General features: G+C 38.9%; 1 protein-coding gene across 1 annotated transcript in view; it reads right to left on the minus strand.

Moving 5' to 3' along the window:
- Window positions 1–24,843, minus strand: part of LOC122550513 (kelch-like protein 1) — a 435,982-nt gene that overhangs the window by 247,843 nt on the left and 163,296 nt on the right. Inside the window, exon 3 of the mRNA XM_043691355.2 lies at window positions 13,209–13,345. Coding sequence (XP_043547290.1) covers window positions 13,209–13,345 — 137 coding nt within the window. The remainder of the gene's footprint in view (window positions 1–13,208; window positions 13,346–24,843) is intronic.

The raw sequence follows: 24,843 nt of genomic DNA on the forward strand, positions 1-24,843 counted from the left end.
ATGAGCTGCTCTTTTCATTCAGTTTCTCTGCTTCTATGATGAACTGTTGCTTTCATTCATTGATTTGTTGTGAACATTGTTGGAATGACCAGCATTTATTGCCTTTGGGACAAATTAGTGTCTTGTTTGCTCACTTCCAAGGGCAGTTAAAAGTCAACCACCTTTCTGTGATTCTTCAGTCACATAGACATCAAACTGGGCAAGAATGAAACAAGTTTCTTCTTTGAAGGACATAAGTGAACCAGGAGTTTTTTTTTTATGACATACAGTAGTTTAATGGCCATTGTTGTGGGCAAGGTGAGTCACAGAGTCATACAACATGGAAACAGACCCTTTGGTCCAACCAGTCCATACCGACATAATCCCAAACTAAATTAGTCCCATCTGCCTGTGCTTTGTTCATATCCCTCCAAACATTTCTTATTCATGTACTTTTCTAAATTACTTTTAAATATTGTAAGTGTACCCATATCCACAACTTCCCCTGGAAGTTCATTCCACACAAGATTCAGTTTCTGAGAAAAAAGGTCACCCCTCAAGTCTTTTTTAAATCTTACTCCTCTCACCTTAAAAATATGCCCCTCATCTTGAACTCCCCACTCTCGGGAAAAGACAGCTAACATTCACATTATCTAAACCTTTCAACCTCCTATGCTCCACTGAAATAAAGTCCCATCCCATCCAGCCCCTCCTTATAACTGAAAATTTTCCATTCCCAACAACATCCTGATAAATCTTTTCTGAATCCCCTCCAACTTAATAATATCATTCCGATAACAGGGTGACCAGAACTGGACACAGTACTCCAGAAAAGGTCTCACCAATCTCCACATAATGTCCCAACTCCTCTGCTCAGATGTCTGAACAATGAAGGCAAGCATACTAAACACCTTCTTAAACACCTTGTTGACACGTGATACACACTTCAAACAATTATGAACCTGATCCCCTAGGTCTCTCTGTTCTACAACTCTACCCAAGGCCCTACATTTAATTGTATAAATCCTGCCCTTGTTGTTTTACCAAAGTACAATCTTTCAATAATGGGAATTAAACTCCATCTGCCGCTCCTCAACCCATTGACCCAATTGATCAAAATCTGTTTGTAATCTTAGATAACCTTCTTCACTGTGCATTATATCACCAATTTTGGTGTCATCTGCAAACTTACTAATCATGCCTTCTGTATTCTCTCCTGTCATTTATATAAATGACAAACAAAAGTGGACCCACCACTGATCCCTGTGAAACAATGCTAGTCACAGGCCTCCAATCTGAAAAACAACCCTCCACCATCACTCTCTGTCTCACCACCAAAGTCAGACTCACAGGTCTATAGTTCCCAGGCTTTCCTTACATTCCTTCCAAAACAAAGGAATAACATTAGCCATTCTCCAGTCATCAGGCATCTCACCCATAGTTATAAATGATACAAATATTTCTGCAAGCGACGCTGCAATTTCATCCCTAACTTCCTACAACATCCTGGGATGCACTAGATCAGGTTCTGAAGATTTGTCCACCTTTATATTTTCTAAAACATCCAGCACTTCTTCTGTGATGTGAATTGATTTCAAAACATCAGCATTTATTTCCCTGAATTCTCTCATCTCCATTTCTTTCTCTTCAGTAAAAATTGATGTGAATTTTTCATTTAACATATCTCCCATCTCCCAAGGTTCAATACAAAGGTAATTTATTTGGTCTTTAAAGGGCGCTAATCTCTCTCTAGTTGCTCTCTTGCTCTTAATATACTTGTAAAGTCTCTTTGGATTACCTTCAGTTTATTTACCAAGTCTATCTTATATCCTCTTTTTGCCTGCTTATCTCCCTCTTAAGAATGCCCCTGCACTCTTTGTACCATTCAAGAGATTCATTTGAATGCAATTGTCTACATGTATATATGATTCTGCTTTATTCTTGACTAGAACCTCAATATTTTTATTCATCCATTGCTCTCTAATCTTACCAACCTTACCCTTACCTTAACAGGAACATAATGACTCTGAACTTGTGTTATCACGCTTTTGAAAGCCTCCCACTTATCAGATGTACTTCACCTGCAAATAATCTACTCCAATTAATTTTTTGAAATTCTTATCTCATAGCTTTAACATTTGCTTTCCTCCAGTTAAAACTTTAGCTTTGATTAGTCGACCCAGTGTTCCCTTACTATCACTTCAGTCATTTGCCCTTCTATTCAACTAAGCGACAGTCAAACTGAGCTACTCCTCTAGTAGGACTATTTACATATTGATAAAGAAAGTTTTCTTGACCACACTAAACAAATTCTTCACCATCCAAACCTTTAAGATCAGGGTAGTTCCATTCAATGTTTGGAAAATTAAAATAATCCACTGTGACCTCATTATTCTTATACATTGTTTTGAGATCTTTCTACATATTTGTTCCTCAATTTCCCTCTGGCTACTGGGGGCTCTATAGTACAATCCCATCAAGGTGATAATTGTTTTTTTATGTCTACTTTCAACCCATATATTTTCACCGGGTTATTTTTCAGAAATACCTTCTCTAATTACACAGAGGTGGTGATCTGATAATGTTTCCCCCTTCTTCTCATCTCTTGCTGGTTTCTTAGAGTGTTTTAATCTTGAGTTTTTGCAATTTCCATTGATAAATGCAAAGCATTCTTTTGGCTAAGTTTAAATCCAAAGTAAATATAAATGTTTGCTTACATGACTCCATGGATTGTAAACATAATGAAACATGTACACTCCCTCATGCACCCAGGTGCAGACACACATGTTGGATTCTGGAAACAAAACTGGCATTTTTGTTATTAGCAAAAGATTCAAGAAGCAAATCATGGGTTCAAATTTCATTCTTTTAAAATGCACTTTTTGTAGGCCTGGAAAAACTCTCTCTCTCCTGTGGTTATTTTGGTAAATGGAAATTGGAAGTCTTTGGATTTCCAAACAAGTAATGGCCATTTTTAGGCAGATCTGAATCTTTGCAGGTGAAAATAATTCAGTGTCCCTCACACCTCCTGGGTTGACGGGTTGTTGACTGGACATGGCTCTGTTTTTCTAATTGGAGGAAATGTCCTTCTTGTATTGAAGTTTTCCAGATAGTTTTATCTTTGTCGGGTTCTTAGAGTAATATGATTTGTTATCTGAAGTCAGCTTTTGTCACATAATCAATATTTCTGTCATTCACCCAGAACACCAGATTTAATGGTAAGGTCCTGGGGAGTATTGCCAAACAAAAGGGAGTGTGGAATTCAGGTCCATTGTTCCTTGAAAGTGAAACAGTGAAGAAGGCACATGGAACACTTGTCTTTATTGGTCAGGACATTGAGTATAGCAGTTGGCAGGACAATGGTTAGGCCACTTTTGGAATACTGCGTTCAATTCTGGTCTCCCAAATATAGGAAGAATGGGAAACATGAAAAAATTCAAAAAAGATTTACAAAGATGTTATCAGGGTTGGAAGGTTTGAGCTACAGGGAGAGGTTGAATAGGTTGGGGCTATTTTCCCTGGAGTGTTGGAGGCTGAGGGATGACTTTATAGAGGTTTATAAAATCATGAGAGGTATTGATAGGATAAATAGACAAGGTCTTTACCACATATAGGGGACTCCAAAAATAGGTTTCACATGACAGGGGAAAGATTTAAAAGGGACCTAAGGAACAACGTTTTCACACAGAGAGTAATGCATGAATCGAATGAGATGCTAGAGGAGATGGTAGAGACTGGAACAATTACAGCATTTAAAAGGCATCTGGATGGGTACATGAATATGGATTGAAGAGGTAGATGGACCAAATGCTGGCAAATAAACTAGATTAATATAGAATATCTGGTTGGCATGGATGAGATGGACCGAATGGTCTATTTCCATGCTGTATGTCTCCATGGCTCCATGATTAATTTAAAGTATGAAGTCACTGCTATGCAATGGAGAATGGGTGATGCCCCTTCACATCTACTCGTGGTGTGACGTTTCTTTACAACTGTCGTTGTGAACTTTTGAGCTTGGAGGCTATAAGTCTAGGGGTTAAGAGAATATGAGTTTTTGCTCAAACATCAAGGAATAAAAGGGATGCATTCCACAAATTGTTTTCATACTGGTATATCCATTCAAAGGATGCAACCACGGTCAAGTTAAATTTTAAGCACTTTCCAGTAACATTCTTTTTACCACATGCAATGGCCCCAGTTGTTAAAACCAGTGGACAAGTCAGGTCCCAAAATGAACCTTTCCATTGTAGATCTTTTTTTAATTTTTATTTAACATGGTGGTTACTCATTGAAATGTAGTCATGTAGGGCTGCAGAGTTTTTTCAACAAATTAAATGATTACACACAAAACAAAAACTAAAACATAAAAGAAACCCAAGCTCTCGAGGTATCGGACACAGTTACAATAATCTTAGATCACTCAGCAAAACTAAGGTTCAGAGTCAAGAGGGAGGTCAGGCAGCATCCAAGGTGCAGGCAAATCAATGTTTCAGGCATAAGGTCTTTATCAGAAATTCCTGATGAAGGGCTTATGCCCAAAACGTCGATTCTCCTGCTCCTCAAATGCTGCCTGACCTGCTGTGCTTTTCTATCACCACACTCTCGACTCTGATCTCCAGCATCTGCATTCCTCACTATTTCCTACTTAAAACTAAGTTTCAGCGAATACACAAAGCCATCGCATTTACAGTGATTCAAAGCCAGAAGATTTACTGACCAGAATTTGCGAGCAATGACAATCTCGTGCAGATGGCCAATCGACTACTTTATTTTTATGCAACAAAAGAGTTTCATGTTTTTGACAGGACATTCCAATTAGAAGTTAATCAAGAAAGTGGAGCCATACTTCCATTTTCAATGGATCCTCATAATGCAAACCAGTTGAGGGTAGGCAAACCACTCCCATACTTTCACAGTGATCAGCTGATGTTTTCTGAAATGTAAAGATCCAGAATCATAGACAGCCATTTTATTGGCTGCTGATAAATGCTAATTACATAAGGCTACTATGTGGTCAGTGTGCCAGGAGGGTAGAGTGCTAGGTGAGTAGGGTGCCAAGTGAGTCATGGAGTTGAGTGCAAGGTGGTTAGGGACCCAAGTAACTCAGGGTCCAGCCAGTGCATAAGGTTGCAAGGAGTCCAGGTAACTAAAAGAGTGTTTAAGGCATGTCTGAGTGGTGGGAGTTATCTGTTCCAGTGCGTGGGCAGGGTGCAGTGTCAGACCCTAGATGGAGGGGACTTGCAGGGTCCTGGGGAGACTATGGGAGGGAAGGAGGAAGGGAAAACTTGGGTCCTGAGAAACAGTACAGGGGTTTTGGGTTCTGAGCAGGTAGGAATCTGGTCCAATGACTGGTTAGGGTGTTGGGTACAATGTTTAAGTAGGAGTTGTTGGGTGCCAGGAATGGGGTTGTTGGGCTTGGATCAGAGTTGGTGGGGTAAGGTCTGAATCTGGGGAATGGCACAGCTTGTCTGCTGGCAGGGGAAGGGATGATTGGATCTCAAAACTAGAGAAAAGCATACTTCTGAGGAGTTCCAAGTTGAGGGGAAGTGCTAAGCAGAAACTTTGGAATCTGCTACAATGGGGTTTCTGCAATTTCCAAATGAAACTCCCATTGATGCTTCAGAAACGTTTATCCAGCCATTGGAAAATCCAGGCCTACACCTCCATATGAAAATTGTGAGTTTGACTTAACTGTCCTGTAAACCATGGAGTCTTCTTACACAAATACTCACAAGAATGAGAGCTCAAACTTTCTCACTTTTGAATAACCTGCAGATTTCTAACTAAACACTCCTGATTTGGAAGTTTAATTAACAAAAACATTCGACTGAGCTACCTTATTCCCTCAAACTGTGCTGAGAAAGAGTCCATTTTTGGAGAAAGTTACATTTGCTTTTGAAGCCATTCATGTTTCCTCTAAACTACACTGTAAACATCTGGGTTTTGTAAACCAAAAATCAATCCTTGATGATTTAAGACTGAAAAAAAGCTAATGGCTTTTAATGTTTATTCTATCTGTCAGAAACCACCTCAGTATTTTGTCAGCATTATCAATCTTCCATGTACAAGTCAGGAGAAGCTTGTCTGATAGGGCCAATATTCTAGAAGGCCTCTAAACCAAAGATGTTGAACAAACACTCAGAATGGCTCTGAAGAAGATTCTCATCAAACTCAATCTATTTCTCTATTTCTCTCTGCACAGATGTTATCAGACTGTTACGCACCAGGCCAGACCACCTCAAAACATTTCAAGAAAATAGCCCACATCCTAACTTTGCTAGCTGTTTTAACCAGGTGCAATGCAGATATTCCAGGAGAGATGCAGCTGGTCAAACCACTTAGTTTTAAACAAAACAGAATTTATTTACAAGATTACCGAATGAAACACAAACAAAAGAGAACAAAATCCCGAAAATCTTAACTTATCCGAAAACCCAACAAATTTTACCAACTTAATGATGCTGTTCACAATACTTAAACAATCCCCATACACACCCCTTGGCACAAAAGGTAAAATTAAACACAGAGTCTTACAGGAGAGAAGTCAGAGAGTGTAAGGGTCAGCATGGACCCATTTCTCTTGGGTCCAGCAGCTTTGCAATAGCCTGACTGCTTTCAGTGAATAGCTAGCCTGGCAAAAACTACATCAAGCCAGAGAAAAGCTGAGCTAGGAGAACTGGCCACTCCCCTTTCATTGTTCAAGTGTTTTTTTTAGCAAACATCTTGAACACCTTTTGCCTGAGGCAGTCTCTGTTAGCTATAGTCAAGCAGGCCCTCAAACCCTTCAAACTTAAGACTTTGCGGACTCTGTGTCTTTTACAACCTCTTTGAAAAAACAGACAATGACAACATAATCTTCTTAAAGGAGCAGCATCATCACAGAACCTACAGAGTTTCTTCAACACTTCCTGTTCTTATTTCAGATTTCTAGCACCTCTAGTATTTTGCATTTATTTGTTATAGAAGGACTGAACCACAGAATTATTACAATGCAGAAGGAGGTCACTTAGCCCAATGTGCCTGCAGTGATTTTATTACCTGGTGTTTTTTACTCGTATCTGCATTTCCTTTAAAGCTTCCATCAAATCCTCATGCATTAATCAGTAGAAGAGGAACTTGTCAACAACAGTCAGTCTGAAGTCTCCTGTAGTCCAGATTCTAAACCTACATCTTTCTGAAAGGGTATTAGTGAATCAACAGACATCTACCATCATGGCCATCAGTGGACTCTTAATTCCAGATTTTTACTGAATGCAAATTCTGTCATCTGCCAAGGCAGGATTCAAACATTGATCCCTACAACATTACTTGGGTCTATGATTTAATTGAATGGTTTTGTGATAGTAATCACCTCTGCCTGATTGTCTGACCTATTTTTTTTTAAATTCTTGATAAATTATAACCAATGCCCAGTTGCCAATGTTTTAAAATCCAAACAATAAATATTATAATATAGGTCTGATAACTCCACAACTGACGCAAGAGTATTTTAAAATAGAACTAAAATTATGAGGTTAAAACAGACATGAGAGTTTTTTTTCCTCACAGTGCAGTGGGTTGAAAGTCTTTGGAATTCTTCCTGCAAAATGTTGAAAGCAGAGTTTTTGAATATTTTTAAGTTCAATGTGATTAGATTCTTGATAAGCAGGGCTAAAAGTTATCAGAGAGAGGCAGAATATGGATTTGAGGATAGAATTGATCAGCCATGATGCTATTGAATAGTGGAGTGGCTCAAAGTGTTGAATATCTTAGTTCAACTCCATGTTTGCATGTTCCCTGTTTATTTAACTGAACCATTGTAGGTTCCCAAGCTGCTATTTAGGTCTCCAGTTCATTAGTTCAGCAAAAATAACCATAGTATGACATTATGCCTAGTTAGCACCATAGCAGTGAAAACAAAAATCAACTGCCATGGAACTACATGAAAAAAAATAGAGGTCATAAACAAAGGGCTTACAATTTATTGCAGTATGTGTTGACACCTCATGTGAACTTCAGCAGTAAACTTCAAAAGGGAAGGTAACTTATGATACTACTTCACAACACCAACCATTCCATTCCTCCCCACCAACCTCCTGGAACTTGTAATGTATTTCCCAACCAGAGGAACTTGTTTCTTTCTCTCAAGCAATTCTATTAAATTCCATAATTGTATGTGGTATGGGACTTTGAAACCGGTCCTGGACGTTTAATTTCACAAGTGTTTAATAAAGAATATGTTTGAGGTGTTTCACTCCATTATTGGGCAAGGTCAACAAGGTTTCCAAAGCAGACACACAGAGTTGAGACAGGCATCCTAGTAAATGTAATAAAGAATAACTACATAATATGTACATACTCTTTTGTTGAAAAAGGGGGAACATGCCTTCCTAAACTGATAGTTTAGAGGCTGTGCTATCATTCTTGCAGTCAACAGTAAATTATAGAAAGTTGTCATTTACTTTCAAGACAATAGGTCTGACAATCTGTCCCCACTTTTTGCTATTCATCTCCAGTACTTCCAGTAGGTATACAGGATCTCCAGACATGGACCAAGTTCCTTTTGTGCTGTGGAAGAGAGACTTCCCACCATCAGAGGCCCAATCTCAGGCTAAGTCCTTTGTAGCTCCCAACTTAAGTAGCATTCAACATATCTTAGAGTCAGACTATTAGCTGAACTGATTTGGATGGACTCCCAACTGAATCCATTGGGAATCCATTGGCACTGATGCAGACATTTCACCCTAATGTGTTTAATGCATTCACTAGGATGCCTGTCTCAACTGTGTGTGCCTGCTTTGGAAATCTTGTTGACCTTGCACAATAATGAAATGAAACACCTCAAATATTTTTCATGCATAACCTAAACGAAGTCATAAATTTGTGAAACATATCCAGTTTTAAAGGAATGCGAATTGCACAGAAACTATAAAATCTGTCAATGCTGCAAACTGAAGTAAAAACACATTGAGTGCTTTAGCTATCTTGTCACAATTTTCTCGAGAATTACTTCAATCTCACTCCACATCCTCGCAGGATTTTTATTTATATGGGTTGTCAGTTGAGTCATTGGCTCTGGTTATTCATGGCAGACATGACAAATCAGATAACTAAAAGCCACAAAATGTGGGATGTATTGAAATCCATCCAAATGTATTTGTTACAGAGACGTGCGACAATGTATCAATGAATCACACAGCACTCTCCTGGGAGTCTAATTCTCAAGCTCTAAGTCTCTTTCCATAGTGTACATCTCTATAAGTGGATTATGAATCAACTTGTGAAATATCACTTGTCTCCTGTTCAAGTAACAAGACTTCAGAATGATTGGCAGAAGCAGGTAGTGAAACACAATCAGATCACTTCATGGTAGAATGTCTGGTGGTCTTTTAACAAAACGGTACTGTACATGCTTTTTTTTTGGCTGAGACAAATGAAGTTATCACGATTTTAATTGAAATTGTGAAAACAATAGAGAAGACTAATTAGTTCTTCAACAGAATGTTTTAGTTTTACTTGTGTTGTTTAAAGGGCATTTCTCAATAATTAGTGGAAGATTTAAATTCAAGTAGTCTTCTCATGATCATATCAACAATTTGCTTCAAAGAAAATGTCAGAATTAGTTAAGCATAGGATCCTGACTGCCTCTCACAAAACAAAGAATCACAAAGGGTGAAATGTGAAAAGAACAAATGGTGCGAATTTAAATGAAAGCTTAATTCCCAAAGTACATATCTTAAAGTGAATAAATTAAAACCTGATATTTTGTACATATTGTAACCCCAGGATTTAGTCTACAGCATTCCTTGCTATATAAAATTTGATAGATAATTTTGTTTCAAATTTTTCTTCAGTCTATTATTTTATCTCTATCATTTGAGAAAATTGAGCCTCAAATTATAGCATCATGCACTATCCCCTTTGCTTAAAGTATTTGCAAGTAGCCATTTAGAGTTTACAATTAATATCGACTGTGATGGTCAAACATGAAATGATTTAAACTTCATCAAAACACAACACAACACTAAACCAAACCTGAAGGAACAACAAATAAACTAGTGTTGAAACTGAGATGCCGTTTTCCTGGGCTGGAGTATTCCTAGAAATGGTGCTCATTGTCTCAGGGTAAACAGTTAGCTCTTGAAGTCTAAGGGGAGCAAAAGTTTCTTCACTCAGAAGATTGAGAATTTGGAATTCCCTATCCCAGATATCTTTGGAAGTTCAGCTGCTGAGCACATTTCAGGCAGATATTAATGGAGTTTGAATTCTTGAAGGAATCAATGAAAGGAGAGGCTGGGAAAATGGACATGATGTAGAAAATCAGCCATGATCTGACTGAATGACAAAATAGGCCCAAAGGGTCAAATGATCTATGTCTGCTCCTTTTTTCAAAAAAATTAAAGAATACAGGTGTAACTGAAAATGTGCACAGCATGGTTAACTACAATTACTTTGTGATTAAAATTTTAAAGTAAAGAATCATACAACACCAGGTGAAAGTCCAACAGGTTTATTTGAACATACAAGCTTTCAGAGCCTGCTCCTTTGTCAAGTAGCTACCTGACGAAAGAGCAGCATTCCGATAGTTTGTACTTTCAAATAAACTTGTTAGACTATACCCTGATGTCGTGTGATTTTTAACTTTTTCCATCCAATCCAACCCTGGCACTTCCACATTAAAATTTCAGATCAATAACACATAGAATTGTTTGTTTACATGGAATAAGTTCTCTTTGATGCAAATTATTTTTGAGGTGTAATTAATCACAAGCTTCCTCAGCATTTAACTTCAAAATTTTAATTAACTTTTGCCAAAGGTAACACTTGCATATGGAAGCTTAACGTGACTCTTTGTCAGTAAGGGTGATAGCTTGGCAGCTTAATTTCCAGCCATCTCCTAAATTCAATTGCAAGGCAGACATGTGTTTTAATTCACACTCTGCTTCTTATCAAACCAGTACAGATTTCTACCTTTGGCATCCATTGAATAATTCCTTTTTTAACTGTTCATGCAGCTCGATTTAACTCTGAAGCACTGAATAGATGAAACACAGTATCTTGCAAGGCCAATATCCCGCTATAACTTGATAAACAGGAAAGGTAATTGGTCGCCTGCTTGAAGACCACAATGTTTGAATGCAATGTAAATCATAGGCTGAATATACACTTTTAAGTACTGGACTAAATAATATCTAATAAGACCAAGAGTAAAACAAAAGGACTCTTCTCAATGGTCGCTAATTAGTTATTTCTGTCATGTTCATATGCAATAACAGCAACAAAAATGACTGCTTTTTTTCTGAAATGGATAAATCTCCAAAGTATTTCAGTGCATTGAACAACGAATATACATTTCAAGCTCTACAGAAAAATTCATGAATTATACATAGCATAATCACATTTCCAGAATTTGCAATTTCTGCAAAGGAGCTCTTATTCTGTGAACTGTTATAGAGATACAGTAGCACTGCAATTCTAATACATACATAATGACTTGATAAAGTGTTATGGGTTAGAAAAGAAAAGGGATTCCATGCTAAGCTGAAATTTCTGAAGACCTGAAAATCAATTTAAGTAACACAATAGATGGTAGTCTTCTTTTCCCCCAATACAATTACTGTACTTCCTCTTTTAGGAGTAATATTACTGCAGTACAAATGTCATGTACTATTACAAAAATGGCTGAGTTCATAAGTTCAGATGAGACAGGCTGCTTTTATGGTGCATTTCACAAGATAAATATTCAATGACCAGTACAGTTGCTGCCTGCTCTTCTAACCTCAGTGCAGAAGGTTCCAAAAGAAAGTTCAATGGCAAATTGTTAACTTAACAAACATGTTTGAATTCTAGGAATTAGAGGTATAGGAATTAAGAATGCAAATCTTCAGACTGGTGGCTGTCTCTTCCGATGCCCTGCTAAAATGAAACATTCCTCTCTTTCTAAAATTTTACTACATCTGTTGAACATCCAGCAAGCGAGATCTGTTTCACTGTTTTCAAGGTTGAAAATGGGCATTGAAGGCATTCTACGTGCATATACTAAATCTCTATCAGGAACGCAAAACATACCATATTGCTTTAATTGGCCTGGAGTTGTTCAAGGTGCCTGCTGAAACAGGTGTTAAGCCCTTTGCTAAAAGATCTGGGTTGCAATCCTATGTCAGGCTCCATTTGGAAACCAGTTTGTCTTTAGTGCACAGTCTTTAAAGAGACCACCGGAGACATCCATATTCAAAACAATTTACACGTGAGGTGGCACGTGTTTCAGTGGTTAGCATTGCTGCTTCACAATGCCAGGAAGCCTAGTTCAATTCCAGCCTTGGGTGACTGTGTGAGTTTGCACGTTCTCCCTGTGTCTGTGTTGTCTTCTGGGTGCTCTGGTTTCCTCCCACAGTCTAAAGATATGTATCTAAGTGGATTGGCCTTACTAGAGTGTCAAGGGATGTGTAGGGTAGGTGGATTACCCATGGGAAATGCAAGGTTGTGAGATTGAGTGGGATGCTGTGCAGAGGGTTGCTGTGGATTCGATGGGCTGAATGGCCTGCTTCTACACTGTAGAGAATCTATGAAAAATCAAAGCTTTACTACTACAGTGCCCCATTTAGCTCCACATTTAAGCAGTGATAAACTGCTTGCCAGCTCTCATTCCACTTCCTCAACCAAGCCGTGTTTAGCATTCTTTGCAATTGCAAATACACACCAATATTACTGACCACTGGCCTCAAACACAGCTCGGTGCTGCTGTAAGTGCCAGAATTCTCAATGTACAACTGCACATTGATTCATAGGACTCAATTTCTCCAATGCATTGGTGGCATTGTCATAGGGGAACAAATTTACGCGGTCATTTTGCTCATTGGCAGATCATGGTTGCTGCTGAAGCTGGCATGAACTAATTGTATGCTTTAGTATAGTAAGTGAAAATATTAACTTTAAAAATATTCAGTATGTGTTTGCAATGTCTGTGCAAATATAGCATATCAAGTACATTAATCATTTTTCATGTGAGGTTAGAGAAATTAACACACTCACCTTAACATTACAAATTTCATATTAAAGTCATTAAAAACATTTATTTATAAACTTATATGTAAATCATTGAAAAATTGTAAGCCAAGTGTGAGCTTATGATTAAAGCACATGAATTCCAGTTTTGAATGTCAAATCACTTTATCATCAATTAGTTCAAATCCTTAGGTTACATACAATAATTTGTTGTATACAAATAACTTTTCACTCCGACTTACCTGTGTATGCAAATTGAACAAGATCCCAGAGTGCACCAGGGTCTATGCCCTCCATTTTGACTTCCTCTTGCTTAGCTTCACAAACATCACTGGTGAACATTGCAGCAAAATAGTCTGAAACAGCACTAAGAACAAGTCTGTAAAGACAAACACATCACAAGGGATCTAATTAAATTAGTGCCTTTTAATTAGCTGTGAAGAGTTGACAGAAGGAATCCATTACATTAAAAATAAACCCAGAGGCATAACTGCCCTATTGTACCATGATAGTTGTTCGTAGGGGAACCATTTTGGATATTTTAAAGTATTGTCAAGGAATAATGGAAAACCAAAATTAGCATTTATTTTCTTGCACACTAAACCATGTTTATTTTAAGGTGTTTGAATAATGAGATTCATAGCTGGATCTTCATCTTCAAGGCAGGTTGCAGACATTAGGAAATTTCCTGGCTGGGAATACTTGCCTCAAGCAAAAATGCCAGTAACAACAGGATTTTCATTCTGCATGTGGATGATAAAAGGAGTTGGGACCATCACTTCCAAAAAGAGGTTAGAGGCAACTAAGTGGTTGCTGAGTGCAGAGGCAGACTATTAGATAGATCAAGACAAAAAAAATTGCCTTCTATGCCTGACTTTTCACATCTCCTCAAGACCCCACATTCTTAATGCCCTCGTCATTCCAACTCATGCCACCTCAATCATTTTCACCCATATTGTATGGCCTCTCATACTACTTATGTCAATGTATTGTCCTAACCCTTGACTCATCACTTCCCATGGTCCTTCCTACCCTTCATTTAAAGATATGGCACTTCCCCATGCTAATTTATACCATCTCTACTACAGCTCCCTCATAACCTTCATATCAAACTATAGTGCTTCATTCACCCACCACATACTATACAGAACCAAGAAACCTTATGGCAATTATAAAATGAATATATTTTTAAAAATAAGTAATTTGTTCATTCACAACTTTATGTTTTCTTTAAAAACGCTTCTGAAATATTTCAACTATCCAGAAAATTTAAAGGGTCAACACAGCTCATTCTGCTATAATCTAAATTGACTACAATGCAATTGATGAATTGTAGATGTTGTTTGGATAATTCAAACGTTCTACTGAACAGATATAGCGATTTTTCTATTAACAATCTTCTATGTATGATTTTCTACAGCATGAGGTTGCAGAGGAATATAACTGTCACATTATAGCAGAATGACCGGTAGTTGACACTGCATTGACTCGAAATGCCTGCATTTTTTAAAAAAAGGTGTCCAATTACAGAATATATAATCATTCAAGAGCTATCAATCAAGAAATGTTACCCCTGAATGCTGCTCTTTAAAGCAACAAATGGAAGCAGCTCTTGTTATATCATCTCCATTGGAAAAATACTGTTTGACTGACTAGCCTGAAGAAGCTGAAAATGTGTTGCTGGGAAAGCGCAGCAGGTCAGGCAGCATCCAAGGAACAGGAGAATCGACGTTTTGGGTATAAGCCCTTCTTCAGGAATGAGGAAAGTGTGTCCAGCAGGCTAAGATAAAAGGTAGGGAGGAGGGACTTGGGGGAGGGGCTTTGGAAATGCGATAGGTGGAGGGAGGTCAAGGTGAGGGTGATAGGCCGGAGTGGGGTGGGGGCGGAGAGGTCAGGAAGGCCCCTCCCCCAAGTCCCTCCTCCCTACCTTTTATCTTAACCTGCTGGACACACTTTCCTCATTCCTGAAGAAGGGCTTATGCCCGAAACGTCGATTCTCCTGTTCCTTGGATGCTGCCTGACCTACTGCGCTTTTCCAGCAACACATTTTCAGCTCTGATCTCTAGCATCTGCAGCCCTCACTTTCTCCTAGCCTGAAGAAGGGCTTATGCCCGAAACGTCGATTCTCCTGCTCCTTGGATGCTGCCTGACCTGCTGCACTTTTCCAGCAACACATTTTTCAGTGCTGACTATCCTGGTTTGTCAGTATTTTCTGTCAAATGCTTTCTTTAACATCAGTTTATCATGTGCTTGCAATATCTGCTATTCATATTTTATTAGTTTCAGGTATTTGACATTTGTAGGGTTGTGGTTGAATCAGCTCTTTTAAGAAGGGATAAAGAGATGAACATTACAATTTTTAAAGTTTTTTGCACATACATCTCATCATTACTGGAGGCTTCCTTGGTTCCATATGGAACATTCGGCGGTTGAATGGGCTTGTAAGTGTCAAAGCATGACATGGAGGCAATGAAGGGCCATGTGAGGGAGGATTAGGAAGGAGGGTGCAAGGAGACATGTGGGTGTGTGTGGATGGGCATACTTTGGCACAGAGAAAATGAAGTGTGAGGAGGGTGGATGGAGCAGCAGGTGTTGGCATAAACGGTATGAAGGATCAGTGGGTGGCAATAGACGGACTCAGTTTGGCATGGAGAGCATGGTAAAATATTTTGAACTTAACTTTTAGAATCTTCCCTCATATGGACAAGGATTCAAAAGACATTTAGGGCTGCGAAACCCGTTCTCTGATATGATAAATATTGAGTCGGGGGTGGAGGGAGTGCGCTCATGATCTAAACCAGTCTGCTCACTTAGCTTACTCTAATGAAAATCAGGGTCTCTAGGTTTGATGGGCAGATGGGGTGGCATGGTGGCTCAGTGGTTTGCACTGTTGCCTCACAGCACCAGGGACCTGGATTTTATTCCATCCTTGAACGATGGTCTGTGTGGAGTTTGCACATTCTCCCCCTGACTGTGTAGGTTTCCTCCGGGTGCTGCAGTTTCCTCCCACAGTCCATAGATGTGCAGGTTAGGTGGATTGGCCATGCTAAATTACTCATTGTGTCAAGGAATGTGTAGATTAGGTGCATTAGCAAAGGGAAATGCAGGGCTACAGGGATAAGGTAGGAGAATGGGTCTGGTTGGGATCCTCTTCAGACGGTCAGTTGGCCTGTTTCCACACTTTAGGGATTGTATGGATCTCAAGCAACTAGAATAACAAAGAGGAGGGGCATAAAAAAAAGCTGAGGGACAATCCTAAGATATTCTGTCATTAAATCAAGGGAAAGAGGACAACCAGGGAAAGAGTAGGGCCCATTAGGGTCCAAGGGGGTAGCATATATGTGAAAGACATCTGTAGGGTGTTAGATGAGTAGTTCACATCTGTCTTCACTTTGGACATAGGTACAGAATTTGAGAAGCAGGACTGTGAAGTTTTGAGCAGTTTTACAGCGGGAGTGAGGAGATATTGGTTGGCTGAAAAGTGGATAATTCCACAGGGCCAGATGAGTTCTATCCCAGGCTGCTGTTAGAGACAAAGGAGGAAATTACAGAGAGTCTGACCCACATTTGTATTCCTCTCCAGCCATAAGGGAGATGCCAGAGGACTAAAGGACAGCTAATGGGGTTCCACTTTACAAGAGGGGTGGTAGAAATAAACCAGAGAATTACAGAGCAGTGAGTCTCACATCAGTGGTAGGAAATGCTAAAGGAGAAAATTAAATTAACTTGGAAAGACAAGGTTTGATCAGGGATAGTCAACATGGCTTTGTCAGAGGGAGGTCATGCCTAAAAAACTTAGATTGAATTTTTCGAGGAGGTGACCAGGTCTGTAGATGAGGGCTGTGCAGTTCATATGGTTTACATGGATTTTAGCAAAGCTTTTGATAAGATCCCACATAGAAGACTGATAAAACAGGTAAAAGCAAATGCGATCTAGGGTAGCCTAGCATGTTGAATCCAAAATTGGTTTAGTCACAGAAGTCAGAGGATGATGGTAGAGGTTGTTTGTGTGACTGGAGCCTGGTATCCAGTTCCATGACATAAGGATTAGTGTTGGGTCCTTAATTGTTTGTGATATATAAGAAAATGTTGAGGGATAATAAAATAAACTGCGTTTGATATGAAAATTGGCCAGATAGTTGACAATGAGAAAGAAGGTCTTAAGTTACAGGAAGAAAAAGACAGGTTGGTCAGACAAGTCGATCAGTGATAGGTGGAATTTCACCCCAGTGTGAGGGGAAACACTTGGGAACAAGCAACAAAACAAGCAAGTACTTAGTGAAAAGAAGGACTTTAGGAAATTTAAAGGGATAGAGGTTCCTTGGGGTGCTTGTACACAGATACTTGAAGGTGGCAGGACAGTGAAGAAGACATATGGAAACTTGCCTTTATCATGGCATTGATTATAAGAGCAGCGAGGTTATACTGGAACTGTACAAAACTTTGGTTAGGCTACAGCTGGATTATAGTTTGCAGTTCTGGTCACCACACTATGGGAAGGATTTGATTGCACTGGAGAGGGTGCAGTGGAGATGTTGACTGGGATGGAGTAGTTTATCTGTGAAGAGAGGCTGGATACGCTCAAGTTTCCTTTAAAGCAAACAAGGCTGAGTGGTGACCTGATTAGGGTCATAGAGTCACAGAGATATACAGCGCAGAAACATACCCTTCAGTCCAACTCATCCATGCTAATCAGATATCCCAACCTAATCTAGTGACATTTGCCAGCACTTGGTCTATATCCCTCTAAACCCTTCCTATTCATATACCCATCCAGATGCCATTTAAATGCTGTAAATTTGCCAGGCTCCACCACTTCCTCTGGCAGCTCATTCCATACACGCACCACCCTCTGCATCAAAAAGTTGCCCCTTAGGTCCCTTTTAAATCTTTCCCCTCTCACCCTAAACTTATGCCCTCTAGTTCTGGACTCCACCAGTCCAGGGAAAATACCTTGTTGTTTCACCTTATCCATGCCCCTCATGATTTTACAAACCTCTATAAACTCAATCCTCAGCCTCCAATGCTCCAAGGAAAACAGCCCCAACCTATTCAGCCTCTCCCTGTAGTTCAAATCCTCCAAACCTGGTAACATCCTTGTAAATCTACTCTGAATGCTTTCAAGTTTCACAACATCATTCTGATAGGAGGGAGATCATAATTGCACGCAATATTCCAAAAGTGACCTAATCAATATCTTGTACTGCTGCAACATGACCTCCCAACTCCTATACTCAATGTTCTGTCCAATAAAGGAAAGCTTACCAAATGCCTTCTTCACTGTTCTATCTGTTTGTTTGACTCCACTTTCAAGGAACTATGAACCTGCACTCCAAGGTCTCTTTGTTCAATAAAACTCCCCAGGACCTTACCATAAAGTGTATAAGTCTTGCTCTGATTTGCCTTTCCAAAATGCAGCACCTCACATTTATCTAAATTAAACTCCATCTGCTACTCCTCAGCCCATCGGCCCACCTGATCAGGATTCCGTTGTACTCTGAGGTAACTTCATTTACTGTCCACTAAACCCCCATTTGAGTTGTATAAGATTATGTCGGGTATAAACAATGTTGATGGAAAGCAGCTGGCCTCTCTGATTGAAAGTCAAATACAAGGGGGTATAATTGTGAGGTAAAAGACAGGAAGTTTACAGGGGATTTTAATGAAAATGTTTTCACCCAGACAGTTGTGGGAATGTGAAATGCATTGCCTGGGAAGGATTTTGGGGCAGGAAATCCCACAACCTTTAAAAAAGCTGGATCAGCACTTGAAAAGTCATAACATTCAGAGCTGTGGGCTAAGTCCTAGAAAGTAGGACTAGTGTAGATTTAGAGTAGGTTTTATTGGTGCAGAAACGATGGGCTAAAGGGACTCTTCTGGATAATATGATTACAATCTCAGAATATGTCCAGGCCATCTGATAGGAGAGCCCCACAGAGTTTCCCATAACCATACAAATTAAGCCTATGTGACTCCCTTTCTCCGGCATAAAAAAAATACAATTTGTTTTAGTAGCGAAACTTAACTTAAAATTTAAATTTAAAATTTAATGGCATTTTTTTTAACACAATGTAAAATGAACAACAAAGTATGTACCCTGGATTCATTTTAATTAACTATTTAAGTGCACTTTAGGCTATATCAGATTAGTCAATGGTTCTGTAAAACTTCTAGCTTTCAGTTTGATTATCTACCATCGGTCAAGCTGTCACTGTTTTACACAAACTCCCCGAAAGTGTTGAAATTTTCTCTAGTTAGCAATTTGACTCTAATTGGTTAAGCTGCAACAGAAAAAGTTATTGTGCAAGACTGGGAGCTAGCATGAAAGAGGAGCTGAGGTCTGGCACAAACCAGCCACTATCTTTTAGAATAATAGGGCATACTTGAGGGTCTGGGAGACCTACTCCTGTTCCTATTACTGACATTGTTATAATTTAATTCCACATTGCTGAATGGTTGCATTATTTTAAAATTCAGTTATCTTTCAGAAAAGATAATACTCTGCCACAGAAAAAAAAGTTCCCAAAATCTAACCTCTAATCTCCCATATAATTTAGAGCCAACATGACTTGAATGTTGCTGATATTTATAGTCATCTCCCAGGAGACTTCCTGTCATGATATGTCCCATTCCTTTGTCCTCTGCATCCACAGTATCTTGTCTGCATTCTGTGATTTCCATCAGAGGTCGACCTCTGTTTCTGCTGCCCTCCAGAAGAAATCTCTAGTGTTTTTCAGTTCTGATCAAATAGTCGGAGTGACATTTTCATTTCTGTATGACATTTTTTAAGTGTTCTTTTTGTTCTTTCAATTTCAACAATTTCTCCATTTGCCATAGGGTCGACATATGGAACATTTAGTAGATGTCTTAGCATCCTCATTTCAAAGGCCTCTATTTCCTTCTGCAATTCCTAACTTAATGTCTATGTTTCTGAGACATACAGGAAAATGGGTGTTTGAATATCAGGAAATTTGTTAATAAAAGTGAAATCTAAAAGCCAGTAAATGATTTCTCTGTATCTTAGATTCTAGTAAACATCTGGTACTTTAATCGAGAGAATCGCTGAAGAAAGGGAATTAAAAAGCACCTTGTTTTAAGACAAAGGAAAGGCAGTTAGTAGATGCAGTCAACTGGAATATCTTCATTTCGACTTCCTGAAGGCAAATTACTCACAGTCCTCTAACTGAACAATAGCTGAGGAGGGTAGCAACTGGTTTCAGGATGATTGGGGAGGAACATGTGCTCTTGGTCTGCTGAAAGACCATTTTTGTAACTAATTATAGAAAGGTACTAGAATGAGAAACTCTGACTTTAAGTGGTTGCTTTGCTTTATTTGAACAACCTCTGAGAAAATGTGACTTCCCTCTATTGCTATATTTTACTCAGCAGGTTAATGGATTGATTGGCAGCTGAAGATCTCTGATAAGATGTCCTTCCAATAGGTGACTGAAAAGTGATCTCTATCACAAATGTCAGGATTGAAATATAGCAATAGTATACACACACAAAAAAAGTAATTCTGTCTGCGAAAAGGAGAGAATGCAACTAAAATGAAATGGTTACATTCATGAAAAACAAGAAGGATTTTCTCAGGCTATGCATTTTGAAAGTGACTCAGGTAGAAGGCCTACCAAAAAACAGATATTCTAGTCAGGAAGTGACTTGTGGCTTCTTTGAAAATAAATGATAATTGGAACCTGGGAATAAAAAAAATTACATCTATATATGCTGCACACTAATACCAAAGAAAATTCCTCACCTTATCAAATATGGTATTAAACATGCCTACTGCCGAAAATGACTTCTCTTCAAATACTGTTAAAATGGGTTATAGTGGAAGGCAGGGTTCAATTGAAGAGAAGCTTAATAGACAATAGACAATAGACAATAGGTGCAGGAGTAGGCCATTCAGCCCTTCGAGCCTGCACCGCCATTCAATATGATCATGGCTGATCATTCCTAATCAGTATCCTCTTCCTGCCTTATCTCCATAACCCTTGATTCCACTATCTTTGAGAGCTCTATCCAACTCTTTCTTAAATGAATCCAGAGGGTGGGCCTCCACTGCCCTCTGGGGCAGAGCATTCCACACAGCCACCACTCTCTGGGTGAAGAAGTTTCTCCTCATCTCTGTCCTAAATGCTTTACCCCGTATTTTTAAGCTGTGTCCTCTGGTTCGGCACTCACCCATCAGTGGAAATATGTTTCCTACTGCCAGAGTGTCGAATCCTTTCATAATCTTATACGTCTCAATCAGATCCCCTCCCAATCTTCGAAACTCAAGGGTATACAAGCCCAGTCGCTTCAGTCTTTCAGTGTAAGGTAATCCTGCCATTCCAGGAATTGACCTCGTGAACCTACGCTGCACTCCCTCAATAGCCAGAATGTCTTTTCTCAAATTTGGAGACCAGAACTGCACACAGTACTCCAGGTGTGGTCTCATCAGGGCCCTGTACAGCTGCAGAAGCACCCCTTTGCTTCTATACTCAATTCCTCTTGTTATGAAGGCCAGCATGCTATTAGCCTTCTTCACTACCTGCTGTACCTGCATGCTTGCCTTCATTGACTGGTGTACAAGAACACCCAGATCTCTCTGTACTGCCCCTTTACATAAATTGATTCCATTGAAGTAGTAGTCTGCCTTCCTGTTCTTGCTACCAAAGTGGATAACCATACATTTATCCACATTAAACTGCATCTGCCATGCATCTGCCCACTCACCTAACTTGTCCAGGTCACCCTGTAATCTCCTAACATCCTCATCACATTTCACCCTGCCACCCAGCTTCAAACTGGATAGTGAAGAGGTAATTAATAATCAAAACGTGATACAAAAGGATAGAAAACATATCCACAAAAGAGTGAAGCAGAAACAAAGAATAACAATGGTAAAGAGTCAAAGTTGAAGGCTCTTTATCTGAACACAGGTAGGAGTGGGAACAAGATAGGTGAATTGATGGCACTGATAGAAATAGATGAAAATGACGTGATAGCTGTTATGAAGATATGGTTACAGGGTGAGCGAGATTCGCTATTCAAGGATATTTGACATTCTATAAGAATATTTAGAGAAGGATAAGAAAGTGTGGCAGCTGTTTTAAAAAGAAAATAACATATCAGTGCAGTTGTGAGTAATGATATATATGTAACAGATGTGGAATCAGTTTGGTTGTATAATAGTAATGGCAAGAGAAATAATTCATGGGCGAGTGTGGACTCATCTGTAAGGGCCTAAAGAGTTGCCTCAGGACAAAGCATAAATCATCAAATAATGGAGGCACGTAAAAGTCACCATAATTGACACAGGTGATTTTAATCCGTATACTTATTTAACAAATAAGATTGATATAGGAAACAAATTTCTAGAGTACCTCAGGGGTTGTTTATTCAAGCCGTACATTACTGAAGTTACACAACAACAAGCTATCTTAGATCTAATAATGTTTAATATAGTAAGATTAATCAGAGAGCTTGGAGTTAAGGATTCTCTAGAATACTGATTACAATCTAAATTTCACATTCAGGGCAATTACAGACTTATGAAGAAAGTTCATCTGAAGTTGGTTGGGAAAACAGCCTAAGAAGTCAGTAAGTGAATAGTGGTGAACATTTAAGCTGATAATTTAAGCTCAGCAAACAAAATTCTCGGCAAAAGAAGGACTTCATAGTTAATGCAGGTAGTCAACAAAAACTAAAGTGAAAAAGTGGTGAAAATTAGTGTTTGGGCAGAGGAGTGGGACTTTCTTTTTGGAACTAGAAGCAAATTACTCCAAAGCTAATAAAGAAGAACAATAGTGATTATGAAAATAAATTGCTAAGAAATATAAAAACAAACAGCAAGAGTTTCTACAAGTAAATAAAAAAAGAGTAGTTAAAGTGAGTGTGGAACACTTGGAGAATGCAACTGCAAAATTGATAATGGGGAACATGGAAATGGTAGATAACGCAAACCAACACCTTTTATCAGTGAATTGTGGAGACACTGGTAAACATCCCAAAGACAATAGATAAGTAAAGTGCTAAGGGGAGGAAAGATATTATAACCGCCTCTATTATGAGAGACAAAATATTTGACAAACACGTTAAATTAAAGGCAGACAAGTTACCAGGACCTAATGGCCTATGTCCAAAGGAATGGTTTAGATTCCCTACAGTGTGGAAATAGGCCCTTAGTCCCAACCAGTCCTCCGAAGAGTAACCCACCCAGACCCATTTCCCTCTGACAAATGCACCTAACACTATGGCAATTTATCATGGCCAATGCACCTGACCTCCACGATTTTTGGACTGTGGGAGGAAACCGGAGCACCCGAAGGAAACCCACGCAGTCATAGGGAGAATGTGCAAACTCCACACAGACAGTCACCCGAGGCTGGAATCGAACCTGGGATCCCGTTACTGTGAGGCTACAGTGCTAACCACTGAGCCACCGTGCTACCCATATGGAGGCATTGGTTGAAATAGTCCAAAACTCACTGGATTTTGTAAGGGTTTCAGCAGATTGGAAAACTGCTAATGTGAGGCCCTGATTCAAACAGGAAGGGAGACAGAAATCAAGAAATTATAGGCTAGTTAGCTTAACATCTGTCATTGGGGAAATGTCCATTACTGAAGAAAGAATAGCAAGGCATTTAGAAAAGTCTAATGCAATCAGAGTCAATACTGTCTATGAAAGTGAAACCATATTGACAAATTTGCTGGAGTTCTTTGAGGTTCTAATAAGCAAAGTTGATAAAGGGAAACTGGTAGGTTTGGTATATTTGCATTTCCTGAAGGCATTTAATAAGGTGCTAAATAATAAGATAGCAGCTCATGGTTTTGGGTGTATTATATTAGCATGCATTGAGGATTGGCTAACATACAAAAGGCAGAGTTGGGATTAATGGATCTTTTTATGTTGGAAAGATGTAATCAATAGAATAGCAAAAGGATCAGTCCTACAATTTCAATTAGTTACCAATATATAAGTGACTTGGAAGATCAGCTGAAGTTAATTAAATGAAATTTGCTGGTAATACATAAATAGGAAGGAAGGTATGATGAAGACATAAGGCATTTGCAAAGGATAGAGTTGTCTGAGTGGGCAAATATTTGGCAGATAAAGTTTAATGTGGGAAAATGTAAGGTCATGCACTTTGGTAAGAAGATTTAGAGGCAGACTATTATTTAAGTGGAAAGAGACTCCAAAAGAAAAGTACAGCAAGAGGAATGTGGATGTTCTTGTGCATGAAGCAGAAAATTCTAACAAGCAGGTGCAGCAAGTAAGAAGATAAATGATATTTTGGCTTTTCTTCCTTAATTATTTAAAAATAGCTGAATCTTGTTTCAACTGTACAGGGTGTTGGTACAGCCTGAAGTACAGAGGAACCTTGATTGTGCAAACAACACGGGCGGGGAGTATTTTGTTTTGATAATCGAATGCCGGATAACACAGTTTAGCCAATCATCGGGACCTTGCAATCTTTTTTGGATAATCCGAATTTTGGATAATCGAGGTTCCTCTGTATTCTGTACAGTTTTGATCCTCATATTTTGAAAGAATATAAAGATCTAAGCAATTTTAAAATATCCCCTCATTGGTGGCAATTCAAGAGATTCAGTCAATTGATTTTTTATATGAAGAGGTTGACTGGGCAAAAATAGTTAAACATGCTTGGGCTTTATTCATTAGAAGAATGAGTAGTGATTTTATTGAAACATATATGATTATGAAGGGACTTGACACAAGGTGTTTTTATTAGTGGGAGAATTATAAACTAGGAAACATAGTTACAGAATTAGAGAACACTCATTTAAAACTGAACTGTGAAGGATTTTTCTTTGTAAAAGGTCATGAATGTTTGAAATTCTCTACACCAGAGTGTCGTGGACGATGGA

The sequence above is a fragment of the Chiloscyllium plagiosum genome, unplaced genomic scaffold (assembly GCF_037043375.1).
Source record: "Chiloscyllium plagiosum isolate Xiang-an unplaced genomic scaffold, Cpla_swu_hap1 HiC_scaffold_6, whole genome shotgun sequence".
Classification (NCBI taxonomy): domain Eukaryota; kingdom Metazoa; phylum Chordata; class Chondrichthyes; order Orectolobiformes; family Hemiscylliidae; genus Chiloscyllium; species Chiloscyllium plagiosum.